At 43.3% G+C, this 26853-nt stretch overlaps 1 protein-coding gene across 6 annotated transcripts in view; it reads left to right on the top strand.

The window, feature by feature from the left end:
* The window catches only part of dclk2 (doublecortin like kinase 2), a 309866-nt gene that overhangs the window by 174459 nt on the left and 108554 nt on the right, over nt 1-26853 (top strand). For 4 of the 6 annotated variants that reach the window (XM_033017731.1, XM_033017725.1, XM_033017708.1 and 1 more), the window contains exons 3-5: nt 9646-9748; nt 18892-18996; nt 20047-20094. In XM_033017731.1, the coding sequence (XP_032873622.1) occupies nt 9646-9748; nt 18892-18996; nt 20047-20094 (256 nt within the window). The remainder of the gene's footprint in view (nt 1-9645; nt 9749-18891; nt 18997-20046; nt 20095-26853) is intronic. The other 2 variants (XM_033017740.1, XM_033017716.1) reach the window with 1 other exon arrangement.

Here is a 26853-nt window from a genome sequence, read left to right as displayed (position 1 = left end):
AAAAAGACTTCCGGGGATGATATGCGGACCCCATGCTTTCACCAGTACCATGAAGTAGACGCCTACTGGTGGATGCGTAGGGGTACTGCCGTCTGGGTTGCGTGGTCTTGCTCGTTCCGGGGCCTGCTCTCATGAGTCCAAGCGCCTTGGACTCCACATCCAGATCTTTTACTTGTTTTGGTAGATCTTTGCCAAATAGCAGGATCTGTGGTTGTGACGTTGGCGTTTTACACAGTCCTGCGAATTTTGGGTTGAGGGCAGGTCTTATGGCCTCCTTCTGGAGGTTGTTGATCTCATGCTGTGTGTTGCACAGCAGAGCCAGGGTGTCTTGTTGATTATTTGTCATGTCGACCCCGTCCACGGAACGAGCGTACGAAGTTATAGCCGACGTCAGGAGCTTTAGTATTTTTGGTAATTTGAGTTCTTGGGTTCGGATACCCAGCCCAAATGTACCCCCAGATTTGGCTGTTAACAGCTGGTGCATTGAGCGATATGCAGTTTTCGGGAGGCGTGTATAGTTCCATCGCCTCATTGACTACCTGTTCTTGGAGTGGATTAAAGGAACAATTCAATACTAGCCGCCAGTTTGGGCTGTAACGGCTGTCCCGCTCGCGGTGTTACGGCGTAGCGGTTCACCACTCCCAGCAGCTCTTCCTGATCCTTTACCCCCAGCATACCCCTGTTCTTGACCAGACCAGCCCTGGTTTGCCAATGCTCCCCTCCGCTGAGGGTGATGCAATGGCCAGTGCTTGGTGATGCACTGTAGCGGGAGTGCTTGTACTCCCTTGGCGGGCTTTCCCCATCTCCCGGAGCAAATCCCGCTGGAGCATTTGCTCCATGAGCCTTTCCATGCGGCCCAAACAGTCACCTCTGCCGCTCTCGGGTGGTGAGTCTTCTGTACCGGACTCATCAGAGAGAACCGGCCAGACCGACTTCTGTTTAGCCTTGCCTCCAGCCCGCTGTGGTTGTTCGAGCTGTGCAGCTAGTGGCGCTGAGCTCGGCTGTACAGAGATTTCGTCGGTGACTGTGGACCGCAGCGTGTGCGGTCCAGGTGCCGCCGGTCGCCCCCCACTGCTGGGACCCTCCTGGGCCATCGCAGTCGGATGGGGTATGACCTTCTTTGTTTGTCTTCCCTTGTTCATTATTGCTGTAATGATAAAGCAGAACAAGGATTCCAAAATACGACCTCAGTGTAAGTTTACTTACCTGGAGGTCCCGTTTTTAAACTTATTGCGGGAGAGCTCGTTCTCCCGCCCGTCGCTGTTGCATTGCGTGAGACTCTATGTCGCGCGTGCGTGCTGGTGGGGTCTTCACGTAGTCACTCACGTGACTCCGAAGTAAAATAGTGGCATTTGAGAGACTTTTAGACATGCACATGAATGAACTGCTGAACTACTATCCTTCGCTGATGTCCCTCGGACTATCCTTGACCAAACTTTGCTGACTAAACGTTATTCCCTTGTCATTATCATTAGGATGGAAAGTGACATGGATAATTCAGAGACTAGGGTCCAGAACTTAAAGAAAGGAGACTTTGAAGATATGAGATGGGAATTGGCTAGGATAGACGGGCAAATTATACTTAAAGGGTTGATGGTGGAGATGCAATGGCAAAGATTTAAAGGCCGCATGGATGGACTCCAAAAATTGTTCATCCCTGTCTGGTGAAAAAAGAAAATGGGGAAGGCGGCTCAACCGCGACTAATGAGAGAAATCAAGGATAGTATTAAATCCAAGGAAAAGGCATATAAATTGGCCAAAGAAAGCAGCAAGCCGGAGGACTGTGAGAAATTCAGAACTCAACAGAGGAGTTCTTTAGGTATGTAAAAAGGAAAAGATTATTGAAGACAAATGTAGGTCCCTTACAATCAGAGACAGGTGAATTTACAATGGGAAACAAGGAAATGGGAGAACAGGTAGACGAGTACTTTAGTTCTGTCTTCACTAACGAAGACACAAACAATTTCCCAGAAATACGAGGGGACTGAGGATCTAGTGGGAGGAAGGAACTAAAGGGAATCCACATTAGTCAGAAAATGGTGTTATGGGCCTGTCCCACTTACGCGATTTTTTCAGCAACTTGCCGGCACCCGTCATGGTTGCAGCAGGTCTCCGAAAATTTTCAACATGTTGAAAATCCAGTGGCGACCAGAACAAGGTACGACTCTTTGGGCAACTACTCACGACCATACAGACTTCACCCCGCGACATGTGGCCAGGCTGTCGCCTGTAGGTCGTGAGTAGCCTCGTCAGTTGCCCAAAGAGTCGTAGCGTCTTTCTGGTCGCCGCTGAATTTTCAACATGTTGAAAATTTTCGGCGACCTATGACGGGTGCCGGCAGTCGCGAAAAAGTCGCGTAAGTGGGACAGGCTCATTAGGTAAACTGTTGGGACTGAAGGCGGGTTAATCCCCAGGGCCTGATGGTCTGCATCCCAGAGTAAAGGAGGTGGCCCCAGAAATCTTGGATGCACTGGTAATTATTTTCCAATGCTCTCTCAACTCTGGCTACCCTCCAGTCTACAGGAACTGATCCAGTGTAACCCCACTTTTTAAGAAAGGAGGGAGAGAGAAACGGGAAATTATAGACCAGTTAGCCTTGCATCAGTCGTGGGGAAGATGCTTGAGTCGATTGTAGATCAAGATGTTATAGCAGTACATTTGGAAAGCAGTGACAGGATCAGTCAAAAACAGCATGGATTTATGAAGGGAAATCATGCTTGACTAATCTTCTGGAATTTTTTGAGGATGTAAAAAGTAGAATGGATAAGGGAGAGCCAGTGGATGTGGTGTATCTGGACTTTCAAAAGGCCTTTGACAAGGTTCCACACAAGAGATTAGAGCACGGTATTAGGGGTAGGGTATTGACATGGGTAGAGAACTGGTTGGCAGACAGGAGACAAACTTTAGGAATTAACTGGTCCCTTTCAGAATGGCAGGCAGTGACTAGTGGGGTGCCGCAAGGCTCGGCGCAGGGACCCCAGTTGTTTACAATATACATTAACGATTTAGACGAGTTAATTAAATGTAACATCTCTAAGTATGCGGATCACACAAAACTGGGTGGCAGTGTGATCTGCGAGGAGGATGCTATGAGGCTGTAGAATGACTTAGATAGGTTGGGTGAGTGGGCAGAAGCATGGCAGATGCAGTATAATGTGGATAAATGTGAGGTTATCCACTTTGGTGGCAAGAATAAGAAGGCAGATTATTATCTGAATGGTGTCTGATTAGGAGAAGGGGAGGTCCAACAAGACCTGGGTGTGCTTGTATATCAGTCACTGAAAGTAAGCTTGCAGGTACAGCATGCAGTGAAGCATGTTGGCCTTCATTGCGAGAGGATTTGAGTTCAAAAGTTCAAAGGTCAGTTTATTGTCACATGTACCGATTAAGGTACAGTGAAACTCGAATTACCATACAGCCATACTAAAATAATGGAACAAGACACACAACTACATAAAAGTTAACATAAACATCCACCACAGCGGATTCCTCACCTTCTTCAAGGCAATAAAGTCCAATCTTCTTCACTCCTTATTCTCCCACGGTCGGGGCAATCAAACCATCTGCAGTCGGGGTGATCAGAGCTCCCGCAGCCGGCGGTCGAAGGCCCCACATCGGGGCGATTGAAGCACCGGCGACGGGGCAGTTGAAGTTCCCGCGTCGGGTTGGTCAAAGCTCCCGCGTCACGGCAGTTGAAGCTCCTGCACCTTGGAGCTCCCAAAGTCGTTCTCTAACCAGGGACCGTGAGAACCACGGTTGAAGTCCACAGGCTCCTGATGTTGGAGCTCCAAGGTCGATCCCCAACATGGATCGCGAGCTCCACGATGGTAAGTTTGCAGGCTCCCGCGGCTGGAACTCATGAAGTCGGTCGCCAGCAAAGGCCGCCAACTCCTCGATGTTAGGCCGCAGTGCGGACGGAGATATGATACGGAAACAAAATTGCATCTCCGTCGAGATAAGAGATTTTAAAAAGTTTAAAACAATCAAGGGATATAGGGAAAAAGCAGAAATGGGGTGCTGATTTTAGATGCTCAGCCGAAGGGCCGAATTGCCGCCTCCTGCACCTATTTTTCTATGTTTCTATGTATCTATACATTGTAAATTGATTGATTGTAATGACATGCTGTCATTCTGCTGACTGGTTAGCATGTAACAAAAAACATTCACTGTACCTCGGTGCACATGATAGTAAACTAAACTGAACTGAATATGCAGGAGATGGAGAGGTTTCCAGCAGGCAGAGGAGATTGGTTTCACTTCATGTGCAACAGACATTAGTGCTTATTATGGAGTCAGAGTCTTGCAGCACAAAAACAGGACCTTCAGCCCAACTCATCTTTACCAACAAAGATGCTCCATCTAAGTTCATCCACTTGCCCCTAGGGGCACATATCCCTCTAGTCCTTTGTTGCTTATATCTGTTCAAAAGTCTTGTAAATGTAGTTATTGTATCTACCTTGACATTTTTTTCTGACAACTTATTTCATATAATGTACCAACCTCTGCTTGAAGAGTTGCCACTCAGGTCCCTGTTCGATCTATCCCTTCTCACCTTAAACCTATGTCCTCTAGTTATTGATTCTCCTTCCCTGGGAAAAAGACTTTGTACATTGTACTTATCCATGTCCATCGTGATTTTTTTACACCTCTTTAAGGTCACCTCTCAGCCTTTTAAGCTCCAAGGAATAATGTCCTAGCTGCCCAATCCCTCCCTATAACTCAGGCCCTCGAGTCCTTGCAACAGTCTCATAAATCTTTCCCATAGCAAGGTACCAAAACTGTACACGATACTTCAAGTGCAACCCCACTGACATTTTGTACATCTGCAACATAATGTCCCAACTCCTGTACTCAATGAAGGAATGGGATTTGATGTGCAGTATCCTCACACTCATTTGCCCCAGTGGCCACACTATCAACTTTGATCCCCAGCATTGTATATTTAATTAGATTCTGTCTTATGTTCGAGCAAAGTACCTGAGAGCAGAAGCCAAAATGCAGGTACAGCAGGCAGTGAAGAAAGCGAATGGCATGTTGGTCTTCATAACAAGAGGAGTTGAGTATAGGAGCAAAGAGATCCTTCTGCAGTTGTACAGGACCCTAATGTGACCACACCTGGAGTATTGTGTGAAGTTTTGGTCCCCTAATTTGAGGAAGGACATTCTTGCTATTGAGGGAGTGCAGCTTAGGTTCACAAGGTTAATTCCCGGGATGGCGGGACTGTCATATGCTGAGTGAATGGAGCGGCTGGGCTTGTATACTCGAATTTAGGATGAGAGGGGATCTTATTGAAACATATAAGATTATTAAGGGTTTGGACACGCTAGAGGCAGGAAACATGTTCCCGATGTTGGGGGAGTCCAGAACCAGGGGCCACAGTTTAAGAATAAGGGGTAAGGCATTTAGAACAGAGATGAGGAAACACTTTTTCACACAGAGTTGTGAGTCTGTGGAATTCTCTGCCTCAGAGGGTGGTGGAGGCCGGTTCTCTGGATACTTTCAATAGAGAGCTAGATAGGGCTCTTAAAGATAGCAGAGTCAGGGGATATGGGGAGAAGACAGGGACGGGGCACTGATTGTGGATGATCAGTCTGAATCACATTGAATGGCAGTGCTGGCTCAAAGGGCCGCATGGCCTACTCCTGCTCCTATTGTCTATTGTCTATTGTCTATTGACAATTTCTGGACCAGAAATTGGCCTGGCTGAGATGTGTGCCCCATTGTTAGCCAAGGATGAGGTGCCAGATGTGAGGACTGTGTCTAATGTTGTGGCTTTATTTTAGAAGGGCTTGAGAGATGAATAAGACTGGAACTATTGACCAATAAGACAATCATCTGTTGATAACTTACTGGAGGGGTGGGATATACATGAATTTAGAAAGACAGGTCTGGATTGGCGATAGTCAACTAGGTTTGTGCGTGGGAGATCACAGCTCATGGATTTAATTGAGTTTTTTGAAGAAGTAATCAACAAAGGCTAATGAGGGAGGGCCATAGATGTAGTCTATATGGACCAGCAAGGCCTTTGATGGAATTTTGCATGGTAAGCTGCTCTGGAAGATTAGATCGCATAAGATCCAGGGAAAACAAACTAATTGGATTGTAGGAAGCAGAGGATGATGGTGGAAGGTTATTTTTCAGACTGTAATGCCCCTGTCCCACTTAGGAAACCTGAACGGAAACCTCTGGAGACTTTGCGCCCCACCCAAGGTTTCCGCGCGGTTCCCGGAGGTTTTTGTCAGTCTCCCTACCTGCTTCTACTACCTGCAACCTCCGGCAACCACCTGCAACCTCTGGGAAACGCATGGAAACCTTGGGTGGGGCGCAAAGTCTCCAGAGGTTTCCGTTCAGGTTTCCTAAGTGGGACGGGTGCATTAGACTGTGAATAGTGGTGGGCCTCAGGGGTCGGCGCTGGGCTCTATCTTGTTTGTCATCTACATCAATGCTCACAGTAATTTTCCCACGTTTTGAGGATCAAGAACTATAGGGCATAATTTTAAGGTAAGAAGGGAAAGATTTAATAGCAACCTGAGGGGAAACTTCTTCACTGAGAGCGTGGAACGTATGTGGAACGAATTCCTGAAGAAAAAAAATTATTAGGCCAGGTACAATAACTACATTTAATAGACATTTGGACAGAGGGGATATTTGAGAGAAACATGGGTCAAATGTGGGTAAATGAGACTAGTTTAGACGTGCACCTTGGTCGGCATGAAAATGTTTGAGCCGCAGGGCCTGTTTTGATGCTGTATGACTCTTTGACACACAATCTAAAGTGTATAAACAAATGCTTTAAAGAGAATATTTTGCCATTGTCGGTGCCAAAGATAACTCATTGCCATTGTAGGTTTCTTCCCACATCCCAGCGACATCCCAGTTAATTGGCCTCAGTAATTTGGCCAAGAAGTGTAAGATGTGGTTGATAAAGTGGGGTAACATAGAACAAGGGTGATCCTTGATCGGTTATAGAACAGTATAGCTCAGGAACAAACCCTTTGTCCCACAATGTTTGTATCGAACATGATGCCAAAGTTACCAAATCCCTTCAGACTGTACATGATCCTTATTCATGTGCCTACCTAATAGTATTTTGAACACCATTCATGTCTGCTTCCACACCACCGCTAGCAGTGTATTCCAGGCACCCACTGCTCTGTGTAAAGAAACTTGCATCTTCTATAAACTTTCTCCCCCTCACCTTAAGATCACTCCCTGTAGTATTTGACATTCCACCCTGTGATAAAAACGCTGATTACCTACCCTGTCAAAAATAGGGGCTATCAGTTTAATGTTACTGGTATCTGAATTAGTGGGGAGATTAACATTTTTGTTTCACCCTGTGTGGATAGCTCACTGACTGAAGGGTTGATCATAGCAGCAAGCCTTGTCATGTATAACCAGCCTTTGTTTGCTTTACGTCAAGATCCATAACCTCCAGAGCTATGGACCAGGTTAATGGGGCTGTCCCACTGCGGCGACCTAATTGGCGAGTTTAGAAGAGTTTAGGAAAGTTTGAAAAAATGTCATGTTGAAGACCTCCTTCAACTATGTAGAAGACCTCCTTCCACCTCCTCCGAATATGTGGAAGACTAGCTTCGACCAGCTTCGGGAAAATTGGACACCGAATAGTGGAGAGTGAAGTCGACCTTGTTTGATCTCCTTCGACCTCCCTTTGACCTCCCTTCGACTTCCCTTTGACCTCCCTTCGACTATGTTGAAGACTATCTACGACTACCTTCGACTGCCCTCGATTACCTTTGACTACCCTCTATTACCTACGAATAACATGCCGACCTACTACGACCTACTTCGACTAAACCTACGAGTAAAAAAAGTATCGATGGCGACCTTTTTTTACTTGCGGGCATCTTTCAACATGTTGCAAAATACGCCGCGACTTAGCTGAGGTCTCGAGTACACAGGGACCACTCTCGAGCATGAAGGAGAGTTATAAAGACCTCCTAGGACCTCATGCCGACCATGCTGAGAGTATGAGTCGAGGGCAAACTCGCCAGAACTCACGGATTAGGTCACCACAGTGGGACAGCCCCTTAAGGAAGGTGAGGTTAGGCTGAGTAACTTGTCAATGAAAAGGACAAGATGGGCCAAATGGCCTCTATCGTCATAACATTTCTGTGATTCTCCTGATCAATTTTGATTGTTTTGCACAAATTTGAGAAATGTCCAAAATGAGAATACTGTTCACCTAATAGTCTCACATATTTATATTTTCATTACTTACATATTTTGCTTGCACTATAATTCAGCAGTTCAACTGCTGAGAGACATTTAGACATATAGTCCAGGAAAATAATGCAACTTCTAGTTAACTGGCTGGTGCCACTAATTAGAAATACCTGCTCCTTAGATGTAATTGGTGCCTCTAATTATGTGCTTTCTATGTCTGTTCTGGAACGATCAAGAGATTTCAGGACATATGTGTGTTGATGACTTATTGGGAAGATACAGGGTGACAATAACTAAGCTGAAAGGACATCATGAGTATTGTCTATTAGCATGTCAAGGGAATGTGGGAACAAGCTGTCATTCAATACAGCTGTAGCAATAATAATGGTGTGGTATTGGTATCCTTTCAGACATCATTACTCTTCTCATTATCCTCTTATTATGCTTTGATTGTGGATAGATCAGATGATTTTTCTCTGCCAGTCATTTTTCATTCTTTTGTAACGTTATTTTGTTGCTTTTCTCAGTAGTAGAGATTTGTAGCATCCCCTACACTTACTGTTTTTGGTCACTTATCTGAACATAATACAAGGAAACCTATAGCAGTAAATAAATGAAACACGCACAAAGGGATGACACACGAAAGGCATACAAACTTACAAACAATATCGCTGGAAAATATAAGAACAAGGTACAGCAGAACCAAATTGGGTTACTTGAAGTTAGAGAAATCAATATTCATACCACTGGGTTGTAAGCTGCCCAAGCTAAACTTCACAGACTACCCGAGTTCAAATTATTTCATAACGAGATTTTAACTGTGTAATCTGCTGTATTTTTGATTCTCTGGATATTTCGGGGTTGCATAAAATAATATGCCTCCAAATCAAAGCATTGTGAAATCTAGCTAGTGCCATTCAGCAGGGAAAATCATTGGTGTCAAAGCACTCCACCAATATGACTGCAGCATGGAATCCTTGTCCATCCTGCTGTGTTTCGCTTGATCTTCAAATTATTTTTACCAAATTCAACTGTTTTAAATGTACAATTGCTAATTTCTCAGACATTTCTTTCTCGTTGGGTCGCCTTTATTGCCCTTCAGAGGTAGCACTTTTACCAGAAAGCCCCGTAATTCAAAGAAACAACTCTACTTGAATCTAACAATGATAAATAAGCTTCATATATGAGTCTATTGACACCTTTTCCTGCTGATTGATTAAAGGTTGAGGTGGACAGAGCCTTTAATCCTTGGATTGCACTTGCCATCCTGTCCAAGAACTGTCCACACTCACAATGATGCAATAACACCAAGTATTGAGCAGCCATGAATCTTACAATTAATTGCTAGTGTTATGTATCCTTAATAACTCCCATTGTTAATGATAGAGTACCTGTATATTGCAACACTTTTATTTTGCAGATGCATTTTTCCAACTCTCCAATACTTCCTTTTTTCAGATTATTTGCCTGCAGGATTTCTTTGGGGATGACGATGTCTTTGTCGCATGTGGTCCGGAGAAGTACCGATATGCCCAGGATGACTTTTTGCTGGACAGTAGCGGTAGGTTTCTGTGGCTCATTCTATTTGGTCATAAGGTTATAAGTGATAGGAGCAGAATTAGGCCATTCGGCCAATCAAATCTACTCCGCCATTCAATCATGGATGATCTATCTCTCCCTCTAACCCCATTCTCGTGCCTTCACCCCACAACCCCTAATACCAGAACTATCTGACTGTCTCTGCCTTAAAATATCTATTGACTTGGTCTCCACAGTCTTCTGCGGCAAAGAATTTCCATAGATTCACCACCCTCTGACTAAATAAATTCCTCCTTATCTCCTTCCAAAAGGAACATCCTTTAATTCTAAGGCTATGATCTCTAGTCCCATTTGTGGAGACATCCACTCTATCCAGGCCTTTCACTATTCTGTACGTTTCAAAGAGGTGTCCTCTCATCCTTCTGAACTCCAGCGAGTACAGGCCCAGTGTGATCATATGTTTGGGATTCATAATGTCCTTTTCCTCCAAAGAAATGCTGGAAGACAAGGAGATTTTCCATTGCTCCATTTTGAGTGAGTCATTAATTATCTTTTTTTAATCAGTTATGGTGTTGATTATTTTGTTATAAAATATACTGAGATAAATTATTCTTTAAAAACGATTAGATTTTTGAGTAGATTGCCTTTGTTAATATTTTTCAGTTACAGTGCATTCAAATGAACTTTTTTGCATCTCCCCAGTGTGGTTAAATTGTTAATTGTTCATTTGGTTTGAAAATGCTTTTTTTCCCCTGAAATAATTCAAATTTTAAGTGCCTGGTTTGTGCAGCATTTCTTATTTCTAAATTGTTAGCAGGATGCTGTCTGTTGTTTGAAAGAAAGTAATAAAGTGACCAGAAGTCACCCCCCCCCCCCCTGATCTTTATCTGTAGGTCTTTAAACCCCTGTCTCACGGTGCGAGTTGACCCACAAGGTACCCCGAGTTTAAAACAAATGTAACTCATGGTAATCATGTACAATTAACGTAGCGGGAACGTCGGAACTCGTGGACGCAACTTAGCGACTCGTGGCGCTAACGGCAGGCTCCCGTGAAACTTGATAACTCTTGAAAAAATTCAAACATGATTTAATGTTTTCCACGAGTAAAATGTACTGTTGAAGTTAAAAATGGAAACATTTAAACTCGTTCAAAGAACTTGGTGGCCCGTGAGTTAAACTTAGTGACTCTTGAGTCTACCGTGTTAACTCGTGGGCACTCTGAACTCGGCAGCTGGACAGAGAATTTTTTTTTTAAATCAGATTAAATCGCCATTCTGTAACTTGCAGTTGATGCAGACAGCAGTGTGGGGAGGAATTTGCAGTGAGCGTGTTGTGCTGGAATTAGTTGGTCCAAGCTCTTGTCTCACCTTTCCTCTCCCCCCCCCCCCACCACACCATGATCATAATAAACCCTCGCGATTTGGAACTTCCTGATGTCCTTGCTGAAGACGGAGGGGATTGTCAGCAGAAACTGGGACAAAGGCAGCACAAAGCAAGACCTGGTCACGGTTGTGACTGAAAGCCAACAGAAGCACATCTGGAATCACACAGAAATAGCCCTGGGCCGATGCCTAAGCACAGCTGGAATTGTACTGGAGCACAGCTGGAAGCTCTCTGGACGTCTTCTTAGACCATGCTCAGACACATCAGGAATCATGTGCAGGAATTAGATTAGATTAGATTAGATTCGTTTTATTGTCATTCAGACCTTTCGGTCTGAACGAAATTTTGTTTCCCTGCAGTCATACATATAATTTAAAAAAATGGCAAAAACACACATCAACACAAATTTAACATCCACCACAGTGAGTTCACCAAACACCTCCTCACTGTGGTGGAAGGCAAAATCTTAAAGTCTCTGTCTCTTCCCCCTTTGTTCTCCCTCTGTGCCGAGGCGACGGTTCAAACTCCGCGGGTGGTTGCTGCCTCCGCCACAACTCCAGGGCCGAGTCGGGTCTCCGCCGCTGCTGCTGCTGCCGCCGCCACAGCTTCTGTGCCGAGCCTGGTCTCCGCTGTTGCTGCTGCCGCCGCTACACCTTCGGGGCCGAGTCAGGTCTCCGCTGCTGCTGCTGTTGCTGCTACAGCTCCAGGGCCGAGTCAGGTCTCCGCTGCTGCTGCTGCCGCCGCTACACCTTCGGGGCCGAGTCAGGTCTCCGTTGCTGCTGCTGCCGCCGCCACAGCTCCAGGGCCGAGCCGGGTCTCCGCTGCTGCTGCTGCCGCCGCCACAGCTTCGGTGCCGAGCCGGGTCTCCGGTGCTGCTGCTGCCGCCGCTACAGCTTCGGTGCCGAGTCCGGTCTCCGGTGCTGCTGCTGCCGCCGCTACAGCTTCGGTGCCGAGTCCGGTCTCCGCTGCTGCTGCTGTTGCCGCTACAGCTTCGGTGCCGCCCGCTCCGCCATTAGGCCTCGGCGCAGACGGAGACGGGGAATACGACCGAAGAAAGTCGCATCCCCCGAAGGAAGAGACCAAAACATGTTTCTCCCACCCCACCCACACACATACACAACTTAATAAAACAAAATTAACTAAAACATGACAATGAACAAAACGAAAGAAAAAAAAAAAACAGACGGACTGCAGACGCTGGTTCAAACCGAAGATAGACACAAAAAGCTGGAATAACTCAGCCGGTCAGACAGCATCCCTGGAGAAAAGGAATAGGTGATGTTTCGGATCGAGACCCTTCTTCAGACTGTGAGTCAGGGGAAAGGGAGACGAGAGATCATTTCCCCCTGACCCTCAGGATATCAGGAATCAGATTGGATTAGACCTGGACCATCTCCGCTGCATGGTGGTCCAGCAGTTAATGCTGCTGCCTCGTGGTCTCAGGTTCGATACTGAGCTCAGCTGCTGTCCGTGTGGAGTTAGTGACCAAGAGGCTTTGCATCAACTCATTGAGAGGACTGCTGACATTTTGATCCAGCGTTGAAGTCGGTTCTTCCAGCAGATGTCATGTAATTGGATAAAACTGGCTATGTTGTCTTTGTGAGCAAGTTGTAGGATGATGGCTAATTGGAAGCAGAACCCCACCCCCCCCCCCCCCCGAGAAGGACATAAACATTTCAAGCAGGACCCCAATCCCTGAAGCGTCTGCTTTTTGAATTCCCACAAATGGCACAACATAGGTTACAATACTGTAAAGGATTATGTTTAACCCAATCACTTGGCACTAGTGTTGTACCATTAGGAAACAAATTGTTAAAACATGCTGCGCCTCTGGTCAGTACAAATATCTCAGAAGTAAAGCAGGATTTATTTGAAAATGAGACATATTTATACAGATTATTCCTGAAATATTTGAGGTTTATTTATTTGTAGACTATTTCTGCTCGGGAAGATACGCCAGTAAAATGGCTCTGGCTAAAATCAATAATAAGTCAAAACCAAGTTACAGCAGATACTGAAAATCAGAAAAAGATAGAGAAAAGAATAGAAAATGCTTCACAACTGGGGCTGCACAGAGAGTGAGTCACGCACACACAGACACGGGTCAACGTTAATTAAATCTCGAAAGAACTGCAGCTGCTGGAAATCTGAAGTAAAAACAGAAAGGGCTGGAATCACAGAATCAGTGGAGAGAGAGAAACAGAGTACTCTTTCCCTTCTGCCTTCATTGCACAAACGTCCTTGCATGACATAAAGGGCTGCTGCCTAAAGCACTCGAATATAAAATATCACCATCCTGGACTCCAATTGCCTGCTTGCAGCCATGTTTCCAAATGAGCCGATTTAAACAAGGGAGGCTTTTTATAGTGCAAAAAAAACAGCATGACATAATTTTTACCATGTGATGATTTTTCAACACGTCGGTAGACGTTGTTGGTTCAAGAGTAACTCGTAGAGGAACTTGGTAACTCGGGAGACGAACTTGGAACATCGCAGAAATGACAAGTAAACGGCAAACTTAATCATAGCCGCGGGAACTCGGTTAAACTCTTGATCATACACTTGGAATCTCGTACACAACCACGACTTTCACTGGGTACCTCGTGGGTCAACTCGCACCGTGAGACAGGGCTATTAATTTGCCATATGGGCTAAGTATGACTTGGACGCTCCAGAAACGAGATGTCTTTTTCGTAATGTTGCCATGATTCAAATGGATAATGACCACTGAGGGAGGTAGCAAAGAAAGAGATTGGAAGATGAAACAGGAAGTTGACTTCTGATGAGGCTCAAAAAGCAGATGAGAAATTTGATCAGGGTAGAAGAGTCTTTTCATTGTAAAAGCAGTCATAACCAGCTGTTGCATTTACAAATACAGGCATTTTACTCCTGAGCCTCATTGTATACGATCACAATACAAACATTTTACTCCTGAGCCATATTGTCATGTTCTAACAAGATTCAAGATTCAAGAGAGTTTATTGTCATGTGTCCCTGATAGGCCAATGAAATTCTTGCTTTGCTTCAGCACAACAGAACATAGTAGGCATTGACTACAAAACACATGAATAAATAAACTGATAAAGTGCAAACCACAGATAATGGGTTATTAATGTTCAGAGTTTTGTCCGAGCCAGGTTTAATAGCCTGATGGCTGTGGGGAAGTAGCTATTCGTGAACCTGGTCGTTACAGTCTTCAGGCTCCTGTACCTTCTACCTGAAGGTAGGAGGGAGATGAGTGTGTGGCCAGGATGGTGTGGGTCCTTGATGATACTGCCAGCCTTTTTGAGGCAGCGACTGCGATAGATCTCCTCGATGAAAGGGAGGTCAGAGCCGATGATGGACTGGGCAGTGTTTACTACTTTTTGTAGTCTTTTCCTCTCCAGGGCGCTCAAGTTGCCAAACCAAGCCACGATGCAACCGGTCAGCATGCTCTCTACTGTGCACCTGTAGAAGTTAGAGAGAGTCCTCCTTGACAAACCGACTCTCCGTAATCTTCTCAGGAAGTGGAGACGCTGATGTGCTTTCTTAATAATTGCATCAGTGTTCTCGGATCAGGAAAGATCTTCAGAGATGTGCACGCCCAGGAATTTGATGCTCTTGACCCTTTCAACCATCGGCCCGTTGATATAAACAGGACTGTGTGTCCCCATCCTACTCCTTCCAAAGTCCACAATCAGTTCCTTGGTTTTGCTGGTGTTGAGGGCCAGGTTATGTTGCTGGCACCATATGGACAGTCGCTCGATCTCTCTTTTATACTCTGACTCATCCCGATCAGTGATACTTCCCACAACAGTGGTGTCATCAGCGAACTTGATGATGGAGTTCGCACTATGACCGGCTACGCAGTCATGAGTATAGAGTGAGTACAGCAGGGGGCTGAGCACGCAGCCTCGAGGTGCTCCCGTGCTGATTTTTATCGAGTCTGACACATTTCCACCAATACGAACAGACTGTGGTCTGTGAATGAGGAATTCGAGGATCCAATTGCAGAGGGATGCGCAGAGACCCAGTTCTGCGAGTTTGGTAACCAGCTTGGAGGGGATGATTGTATTAAATGCCGAGCTGTAATCAATGAATAACAGCCTGACATATGAGTTTTTTACTCATAACATGGACTCCTGCCTGAATCCATTGGGAATGGTAAGAAGAGCGGCATTTGTGGCAACTGGAGACCACTGCTGGTGATCTGTGCGTTAGGCCAGTTGAAGTCTGGAGGTGAACATAATCAAATGAGGAGGAAACTCCCTCACTCAAGAGTCCAATGGTTTCCTTATGGTCCCCAGTAAAAAAACACTTAAATTACCAGGGCCTATTTTTAACCATAATTGCCTTTCACTGGTGGTTCCATCACTAGGTTCCACAGCTGATAAATTGGCAGTTAAATGTGCATCAGAATCTGAATACCCTCATTGGGATCTGCTACTTTAATATCAATGGGACACCTGTACCAGATGGGGTTTTTTTAAAGTCAGAATTGATGAAGCCAAAATAACAGAACTTGTCTGGAAAGCTGTAAAATTGTGTGAGAGTCAGTGTGTGACATTTGGACTCTGGTGTTTTCTTTTGTAATCTATCCAGGGAGGCTGAGACTTTTTAAATCTATTTCACTGTAACACCTTTTATAAGGTCTCTGCAAGAGGATGCGTATGTTAGCAAGCTGTTTGTTACTATATCATTTGTATATGAATGCAAATTCATATTTTTTGATACATTGAATGTCACATACAAAGACAACGGAATATTATAACATCATATTGCTCGGGTTCAGATTTCAGCATTTCATGTCAAAGAAAAAGATAATTATATTTCCATTTGTTGCATAAATATGTGCACTAGCTTTTTGAGAGGAAAAGAATCAAATTATGCAGTCAGACTTCAAATTCTCTGATTCATTCCACATCAGATAGCTTGAATAGCTTGTTAATAGCAAATGTTATAATGCAACATGACATAGAGTATTCATTCTGATGACATGCAAAATAATGGAATTTAATACATTATAACAAGTGTCACCTTTTGTTGATCAAATGATGTGTATCAGTTTTTTTCTACGTGTTTATTAAATCTTGTTGATTTTTTTTAAATGTTAATCATACCAACTTGTCAGCTTGTTTCTAAATTGGTAGCACTCCTGCTTTAAGCAGAGATTTGTGGTTTAAATCCCCTTTCTCTGGGGACTTGTGCATAAAATTTGGATTTGAACTCTGGGATAGTGCGGCACAATGAGAAAAGGTGGTATTTGCTGCTCAGCAAAGAGGTGAGGTTATTTCAGGTGAACATAAAAGGACTTCTGGCATTATAGTGAAGGCAAGACAAATGTTTTATGTTCTTCCGGCAGTCCTGAAAATTTACTTTCTCAACTAATATTTCTAGTCGTTATCGTTTGTGAGGAAAATAATTTGTGCATATAAGCTGTAGTGTTTCATACACTGCAAAAAGAAGTGCAGTTCAAAAGTAAATGAAAAAACTGCGAATGCTGGAAATCCTGTTCAAAATTTGTGTTAAAAGACAAGCTGCATATGAATTGTTAAACCATTCTGAAATGCTTCAATGTAAGTAGCTTCTTATGATTTACCGAGTGTGATCTTGTTATAAGATGCTTCGGAAAATTGATATTTTAAGGGTCAGGCCATAAGGTCATAAGTGATAGAAGGAGAATTGGTCCATTTGGCCCAAATCTACTCCACCATTCAATCATGGCTGATCTATCCAACCCTCCTAACCCCATTCTCTTGCCTTCTCCTCCATAACGCCTGACACCCCTACTAATCAAGAATCTATCTATCTCTGCCTTAAAAATATCAATTGACGTCCTCCACAGCCTTTGTTGGCAAATAATTCAATAGATTCACCGCCCATGTCCAAGCAAAGCTTTTGGAATTCAATCGTGCCATTTTTAATGGTCCTTTAAGTACCGTGTTGGTAAGTTCTAATTTAAGATTCAGTTTCTAGATAAGATTGAACTATGCTGCTCATCATCATCATTAGTCTCAGCATCTTCCTTCGCCTCTTCCTCCACTCTTATGTCCCATTTCCCCATCTCTTGCATGTTCCAGAGCTTCTCTTGCTCCTCCTGCTCAATGTCCTGCTGTAAAGCAGAGGGGGAAACAAGGGGTCCTCTCATATTCTGCAAATACTTCTTGAATGGACATCGTGCACATATGGGGTAAGGGGGTTGTTGGTAAAATATCAAATGGTGGATTAGGGTCAGGGTACGGTAGGAGAATGGAAGGTGAGGGGTGTGTAGTAGTTTATGTATCTGTCTGAGTGTATGTCTGGAAAAGTGTCTATATAAGAGAGCACTGTACAACGGTGTCGTCCATGTGAGTTTGAAATTTCTTGCAATGTTGCTTCATTGCGCAGGAATTCTCAATCCTGCCGGGCTCTTTGGTGATCATTAAGGATCTCTTGGCCCCCAGTCCATCAACCTCTCATTGAGGTTGATCTCTCTCTCTCTCTCACTCTCTCTACCGTGGTAACCATGAATAGGTGTCGGTGTATTCTGGCCACAATGGGGACTGTACTTTTAAGGGCTAAAGACCTTCACTGATTGCAATGTAGCATTGTCATTAGCTGTGTTGAATAGTAGCCAAGGTTTCTGCTATGGCTGTACAGGAGATGGATTAATTACTATTACCTTGAAAATAACTCTCTGTAACTTGTTATCTTAGCTTTCAATCATAGCAAATTTTACAAATTAGGTTTAGGTTTATTAATGTCACGTGTACCGAGGTACAGTGATAAGCTTTGTTTTGCATGCTATCCAATCAGAGCAGATAATTGGATATCATTTAGAAGAATTCTAAATGAAGCATTCGCTAGAATTTAGAAGATTGAGGGGGGATCTTATAGAAACTTACAAAATTCTTAAGGGGTTAGACAGGCTAAGATGCAGGAAGATTGTTCCCGATGTTGGGGAAGTCCAGAACAAGGGGTCACAGTTTAAGGATAAGGGGGAAGTCTTTTAGGACCGAGATGAGAAAAACATTTTTCACACAGAGAGTGGTGAATCTCTAGAATTCTCTGCCGCAGAAGGTAGTTGAGGCCAGTTCATTGGCTATATTTAAGAGGGAGTTAGATGTCGCCCTTGTGGCTAAGGGGATCAGGGGGTATGGAGAGAAAACGGGTACGGGATACTGAGTTGGATGATCAGCCATGATCATATTGAATGGCGGTGCAGGCACAAAAGGCCGAATGGCCTACTCCTGCACCTAATTTCTATGTTTCTATGTTTCTATAATGCCACACTTTCACAGAAATGCCTTTATTGTAAACCTAGTTGCAGAGAAATACTTTGCAAGTTATGTTTAGTGTGCTAAAACATTGTTCCAAGTAGCACTTGTGCTAATTCTCTTCAAAAAAAAAAATGAGTTTGTGGACAACATGTTTGCAACAGCACAAGCGTATTTTTGCCTTGGACCAAGAACAAAAAAGGAAGCTTTTCTGAGGAGAATTAACACAGGTGGATAGTTTGCAAAACAAACCTTTTCACTGTACCTCTGTATACCTGACAGTCATAAACCTAAATCTGATTTGTAAATGTTGCTATGATTAACAAGTTACAAAGAGTTATTGGTGCATGGTAACAGTAATTATTCTTTCTCATGTGCAGTTATTGCAGATTCCTTTGCTGCTGGATTCAGATTATTTGTCCACATTAATGACACCACACTCACAAAGACATGACAAATATGCAACAACATTCTAATGTAGCAAATATTCATTGTAAGTAACGTTGAAAATACTGAAGATGGAATAACTGAGTTCCTTGTCTTTCAGAGTGTCGTGTGATGAAATCATCCTACTCCCGTTCTGGTAGCACCTCACGCCATTCTGGATCCAAAAGCCCTGGGTTGTCTCGTAGAAGCAGGTCTCCAGCATCAGGTACAGCCTTTTTTTTAATTACAGTAAAATAGTAGCAGCATAAAAGGCATTACAAAGGACTACCTTTACCAAACCTTTGCGGAAGCTGTGTGTGTGACAACGTTGGTGGTCAAATAATATGCCTGAATGTGCAAAAAAAAAGCTGTTGTTGCCAATGTGTTTAAGCTTTATTCTGCGTGACGTTTATATGACCCTTATCCCCCCACGCGTTACCTCTTCCCATGAAAGGCTTCAGGATATTGCAATATATCGCATACACCTACTGACTCAACAGTGAACCAAACATTAGAGAATTTGTTGTTTTTAATATTTATTAAGACTTGTAAAAGATTAAAGGTTTACATTATTGCGATACTTTAGACTTTACTTTGTCTCACGTTTCTCAAATGCACAGCCAGTTTATTTTCCCAGAAAATAAGATCTTATTCAGAGTTTGGGGTAATTTTGGTTTTGGGCTATGCTATAAAATGACAGATATTGAATTTGAGGCTTATATATCTCAAGAATTCGTTATTTTGGTTCAAAAGAATGTCAGCTGTGATGTATCATAGGCAGCCGATTTAATATTTCTGATCACCAAAGTCAATATTATCCTGCCAACATTTTTAGTTAGAAAACAACAACAAACATATTCCTTAATACCGATTCACAGAAAGAGCACAGGTTTGAATTTATTCTTGTAATAGAGCAATTGTAGTTTTATGTTCATCCCCTCAGAATTTTTCAGCAACATACCAAGCTTCCTTTTCACTTATTATTTATTCTGTGTTCTTCAGATATTTCTCCAAATGCCTTGACTATGAGAGAATATTGATCTTCACTAGTCTGCAAATGTGTAGACAATGCACTGTCTGTATATTTGTGATCTATGTCTCCATCTTCTTATATTGCTCTTTGTTTCTCAATAAATGTTGTACATTATTGTATCTGTTCTTTTCTTTCTTTAACCTTTGAGTTTTGGATTTGATGCTGTGTTCTATTTATGATGTGTGGTAACATCTCTCCTTAATGTTTTCTCCTTCTGCTTGTGTGTTAATTGAATGAGTACAGTTAAAAGAGGAGGTTACTACACTGCATATTCTCCGGTCAAATCCCCAGGTGAGCCCCACTTTTCATACAATCCCATCTCACGGTTAATTTGATCCACCTTTATCTGAACAGAAATAATTTCCACAATGGGCTTGAACTTCACTTTCCTACCAGCTAACTCAAAGCTTCTATGTTGGCATGAGTCTCTCTCACACAGTATTGTGGTAGGTGGTACAACCACCTAGACTTTACTGGTTTTATCCTTATATTGGTATAATTAACAAAAAAACAGAAATGTTACTAGATCTGTTCTTTATGTGTAAACTTGTAATACTTGAAATATTTTTGGAGTTAAATTATATTTCGGCAGTTGTGTAAAAAGACCATAACAAACTTACAGGTGTTTTAAATTCCATTGAAGTAAATAGCTGAGACACAATGTATAGCTGTCTGCTCCTTATGCGCCTCTCCCTGGTGCCCGTAGTTACATCATTAAAAAGTCTGTGAGAAATAGTCTAAGGGGCAGCATGGTGGCGCCACAGTAGAGTTGCTGCCTTACAGCGCCAGAGACCCAGGTTCAATCCTGTCCAGGGGTGCTGACTGTACGGAGTTTGTACCATCTCCCCGTGCCCTGCATGGGTTTTCTCTGATATTTTCGGTTTCCTCCCACACTCCAAAAATCTACAGGTTCATAGGTTAATTGACTTGGTATAAATGTAAATTGTCCCTTGTGTGTAGGATAATGTTAATGTGCGGGATCGCTGGTCGGTGCGGACTCATTGTGCAGCAGGGCCTGTTTCCAAGTCAAGTCAAGTCGTCAAGTTTATTTGTCACATACACATACGAGATGTGCAGTGAAATGAAAGTGGCAACGCTCGCGGTCTTTTGTGCAAAAAGACAAACAACCAAACAAACTATAAACACAATCATAACACACATATACCTTTACATAATAAATAATGGAAGGAAAAACGTTCAGTAGAGTTAGTCCCTGGTGAGATAGGCGTTTACAGTCCGAATGGCCTCTGGGAAGAAACTCCTTCTCAACCTCTCTGTTCTCACCGCATGGCAACGGAGGCGTTTGCCTGACCGTAGCAGCTGGAACAGTCCGTTGCAGGGGTGGAAGGGGTCTCTCATGATATTGTTGGCTCTGGAGTTGCACCTCCTGATGTATAGTTCCTGCAGGGGGGCAAGTGAAGTTCCCATAGTGCGTTCGGCCGAACGCACTACTCTCTGCAGAGCCTTCTTGTCCTTGGCAGAGCAATTCCCAAACCAGATGGTAATGTTCCCGGACAAGATGCTTTCCACCGCCGCTGCGTAGAAGCACTGGAGGATCCTCGGAGACACTCTGAATTTCCTCAATTGCCTGAGGTGGTAAAGGCGCTGCCTTGCCTTACTCACGAGTGCTGAGGCGTGTGATGCCCATGTCATATCCTCGGAGATGTGGACTCCCAGATATTTAAAACAGTTCACCCTATCCACAGGATCCCCATTTATCCTCAATGGAGTGTACGTCCTCGAATGATGTGCCTTCCTAAAGTCCACGATCAGCGCCTTCATTTTTTTGATGTTCAAGAGGAGGCTGTTATCCTGGCACCAGAGTGCTAGATCAGCCACCTCCTCCCGGTAGGCCTTCTCATCGTTGTCTGAGATCAGGCCTACCACCACAGTGTCATCAGCAAACTTAATTAATGAGTTGGAGCTGAACCTAGCCACACAGTCATGTGTGTACAGTATCTCACTGTACTGTATCTCTAAACTAAACTAAACTAAACTAAAAGAAAAAATCCAGTGATTGAAGCCAAGTTTGAAGACAGCAGACCTGTGCATATTTCACACACTACTGCAGCTATTACTAACTTGCAGCTGCACCAAATCACATTCTTATTTAAACTATTGGCAACTATAGAATGGTCTAAGAAAGAAAGGGATAGCTGAATAATAGGCAACAAAATAGACCCAAGGGACTAACTCTGAGTAATGGGAAAGTGAATGGAATCAATAAATTGATACTATAGGAGAGGAAGTGTGGGAACATATCTGAAGCAGTGACAAGTAGGTCAAGTATCGTAGGTTTTGATTGATCAACATACTTTAAGATAGTGATGACTCATTTATGCAAAATCTGTTTTGGGAGCTCAGTGGGGCATTTTGCCAAAATATCACATTTATTAAAGCCTTTAATAACATATCATGACTGATCAAAAAAAGATTTGAGCTTTTGCTAATTTGCAGGGGTCAAAATTGGCCAAAGGTCAGAGCTGTCAAATGTGTGGTGAGAAAATCTCGATCATGAATCATATCCTTAGGTGCTGATTTATACCAAACGCATAAATGTCATATTTGGGTTGCAGACTTAACAATTAGATACTGCGAAATACAATCTTCAGATGCTGAAATCTTCAGATGCTAGAAACAAAATAATAAACAAAAATCAGCAAATGACCCAGCACCTAATTACACATCCCTAATTGTCCTTGATGCCATGAGATGATGGTGGTGAGCTGCCTTCTTGAACTCCTTGACGTGTGAGTGTACTCACAACGTTGCAAGGGAGGGAATACTAGGGTTTTGACCCAGTGATGGTGGAGGAACAGCAATAATGAGGGTTGGTGGCATTCCCATGTTTTTGTTGCCCCCGTCCTTCTAACTGGTAGAGGTTATGGGTTTGGAAAGTGCTCTCTAAGGAATCTTGTTGAATTGCTACACTGCATTCATTTAGATGTTACAAACTGCCATTCCCATGTGGCAGAGCTGGACTGAGTGATTGGATGTGGATTAGCTGTCCATCAAGCGGGCTGCTGTGCCCTGTGTAGTATTCAGCATCTTGAGTGTTGTTGAAGCTGCATCCAGGAAAGTGCCGAGTATTCCATCACAATCCTGAAATCCTTATATCGTATCATTATTAGACACCCTCAATATGCATCACCTTGTTCTTGGATTAAATTCCATATCACATTGGCCTGTCTAATTTACCAGCTGACCCAATATTATTCGGTAGCCTAAGAATACCCACTTCACCGTTCAGTAAATCACAAATTACTAAGCCATCTGCAAATTTAATAATCCTTACTCCTATTTTCATATCCAAATTGTTAATGGGTTTAACAAAGAGTAAGGAGCCCAGGACTGAGCCCTGTAGGATGTCAATGGTCGCAGGCTTCTAATCACAAAAACAACCTTCCACAACCTCCATCATCCTTCTATTAACAAGCCAACCCTGTATCCAATTTGCCATTTTGATCGGCATAAATCCTGTGGTTTTTGATTTGTGAGACATGACCTGTGATTTTCTGCAACTGAGTCTTTGTCAGTGTTGCAGCTCTGCAGGATGTTGAATCACTGAACGACTGAATCAGCCCTTAGGTTTCAATTATGTGGGAAATTAGGGAGTAGACGGTGCAATGTTGGAAAGAACACACATTATATTAGCTAATGTTCATTGCTACTGACAAATTTGATGAGGGTGTGCATAGCCCAAGTTGTTATATCCTGAAGGAAAATACACAAACAATATTCAAAGGGAAGATGTAATTAAGGGAGGACATATATTTATATTGAAGCATGAAAAGGAATTTCTATTAGAATATAAATTGGATGAACTTGCTCAACAGAAAGTTGGCATACTGTGATTTGCATCCACTCGATTTCTCTGCTCTGACTTTGTATGTTAAGCATTGTACCCCTATTAACACAGACTGGTTCCCAAAAGGGTTATAGACAAGCCCATAAACCATATTTTATGTGTGCAGCAGGTTCTTGGTGTAGCAGAATTGCTGTTACCTCACCAGCTCAATGAGAGGGTTATATATTATCCTTATAGACCAGCAATTGGCTATATTTTTAGAGACAGCTTGTGCTTTGTAATCAGCAATAATGATGTACAATTTTCATCATTTCATTCCAATTTGAATTTTGAACTTTGCGTGGATGAATTGATAAATTATCCAAGTCAGATGCAGAGACATTGGGTGAATTAGTTGATTTTTTTTAATGTAAGCAAACCTTTTGGTTATAATGCATTATATATTGATAGTTGGTGTAAGTCACTATTATCCAATGAATATTGCTGACCAGACACAAATATAGCCTTATCAACACCATTTCATACATGTCTATTTTTCATTTTTACTTGATTCATATTTTAATGGGAAAATGAGGCCCCACAGTTAGGAATGTTTGTGGCTGCTACAGTGCCGCACGTGCAGGTGGAGATCCACATGACAATTTGCTTTAGTTTCACCCAGACTTTCCCCTTCTCTTTGGTGCCCGCAGGTACATCATGTAATAGTCTATGAGAACAGAAGGGGAACTCATCCAGTGATTAAAGCTAAGTTTAAATGCTTGTTACAGGTAGGGCAGTAATAATTAACTGGCTACCGAAAGGCTTCCAGCAGAAGGAAATTAATCAGCTGTTGCTAAATGCAGTAAGAGAAAGAGAACCATCAAGGACAACCCCATGGTGTTGCTTTCTTCATCTTCTCAAGTCCAGAAGCAGCAAACGTGTGCATATCTCACAGGCTACTTCAGTCATCCATCACTAATTTGTGGCTGCACCAAATCACATTCTTATTTCAACTATTGACAACTACAGTATGGTCTAAGAGAGAAAAGGATAACTGAATAATAGTCAACAAAATAGACCCTATGGACTAACTCTGAGTAATGAAAAAACTAATGGAATCAATAAATTGATTCCATTAGTTATTCCAACTGAGGAGGATGACTGAACTTTGGTGCCTTCCCTCACAGTGGGAATCTTTGATTCCACTGTGTGGGGATGTTTGTGTTAAAGACTATCGTGTTCTGTGTTTTTTTTATTCGTATAGCTGTATGATGACCACAGAGTTCACTGTACCAATTGGTGCATGTGACAATAAATGTCTCGTGTCTTGTCTTGTCTCTCCAAATTGATAGCATAGGAGGGGAAGTGTGGGAACATATTTGAAGCAGTGACAACCAATTGACTCAAGTGGAGTAGGTTTTGATTGATTAACATCACACATACTTTAAGACAGTGATGACTCATTGATGCAAAATCTGTTTTGGAAGCTCAGTGGGGCATTTTGCCAAAATATCACATTTATTAAAGCACAGTAGAGCATTATTGCCAAGAGCTGTCACATTTATAAAAGTCTTTGATAACATATCATAAGATTCACTTACTTAAAAAAAGGATTTGAACTTTTGCTAATTTGCACTGGTTAACATTGGCCAATGGTCAGAGCTGTCAAATGTGTGGTGTGAAAATTTAAATCATTAATCATATACTTAAGGGCCTGTCCCACCAGCATGCGACTGCATGCGGCGAGCGCGACCTAACGTGGTCGCTTGAGCCGTACGGCTTCGCGGGGCCGGCCCACTTCGATCGCCGGAGCCGTATGGAATTGTGCGGAGCTGGTCCCGACATCGCGCGGGGCTCCGAAAAACTAACACTGTCCAAAAACGGCCTGTCGCCGCATTAAGGCCGTACGCAGTGCCTCGACGGGCGTACGTAGCGTCTCGACGTCGTACGCAGCGTCTCGACGCTGTAAGCAGCATCTTGATGGCGTACGCCTAGCGCGTGGCGTTGCACGATGACTTCACCGTTGCGTGACGATGTCACCGCCCGACCACGTGTGACGTCCAAATTCAGTCGGCCCGCCTCCTGCCCAGCTGATTGGTGAGTATGATGTCGGGACCAGCCCCGCACAACTCCAGACGGCTCCGCGGTTGGAAGTGGCCCCGCGAGGCCGTACGCCTCAAGCCACCACGTTTGGCCGCGCTAGACGCATGCAATCGCATGCTGGTGGGACAGGCCCTTTAGGTGCTGACATATCAAATATATAAATGTCATTTCAGGGTTACAGGTTTATCAATTAGATACTGCAAAAAAAAAAAATCTTCAGATGCTGAAATCTGAAGTGAAGAAGAAATGCTAGAAACACTCAACAAAGGATTCAACAGCAGCAAAGACAGAAACAAGAGTTATGAGTAGTGGCATCAACAATGCTTTATACATTTGTACCAAGACTTCCCAACACTGATACACTGTGCCCAAGATAATGAAGGTAAAATCCCATTTGCCATCTTCACCACCTAAACTGACTGTGCTGCCATCCCAAGGGATCTTTGTATATTTACACCATGATGTCTTTGTTCTTCAGTATTCCCTAGAGCTCTCCCATTTAGGGTTTCTAACTCCAGTCAAGGGATGTGGGCTTTGCAGGCTGAGCAGGCATTTAATTGCCCATCTCTAATTTCCCATTCTAAATTGACTTTGATGCATTGAGATGATGGTGGTGAGCTGCCTTCTTGAACTGCTACAGTCCTTGACATGTGGGTGTACCTACAACACTGCCAGGGACATAATACTAGGCATTCGACTCAGCAATGGTGAGGGAACAGCAATAGTGGGGGCAACTTCCAACTGATGGTATTCCCTCGTTCTTGTTGCCCTGCTCTATCTAACCAGCAGAGGTTGTGCGTTTCAAAATTGTTCTCCAAGGAGTCTTGTTGAATTGCTGCACTACATTCTTTTAGATGATACAAACTGCCATTCCTATGTGTCAGAGCTGGACTAATTGGATGTGGATGAGCTGAAGTGGGCTGCTCTGCCCTGTATAATATTGACTCTTGAGTGTTGTTGAAGCTGCACTCATCCAGGAAGGTGGAGAATATTCCTCTCCTGAAATCCTTATATTCTACCATTATTAGACACCTTCAAACATCACCTCATGCTTACTTGGATTAAGTTCAATCTCCCATTGTCCTGTCTAATTTAATAGCTAACCAATATTATTCCGTAGCCTAAGAATACCCTTCTTCACAATCAGGAATATCACCAAT

Source organism: Amblyraja radiata, chromosome 1 (genome assembly GCF_010909765.2).
Source record: "Amblyraja radiata isolate CabotCenter1 chromosome 1, sAmbRad1.1.pri, whole genome shotgun sequence".
Taxonomy (NCBI): domain Eukaryota; kingdom Metazoa; phylum Chordata; class Chondrichthyes; order Rajiformes; family Rajidae; genus Amblyraja; species Amblyraja radiata.
This window is presented reverse-complemented; position numbering and strand designations above follow the sequence as displayed.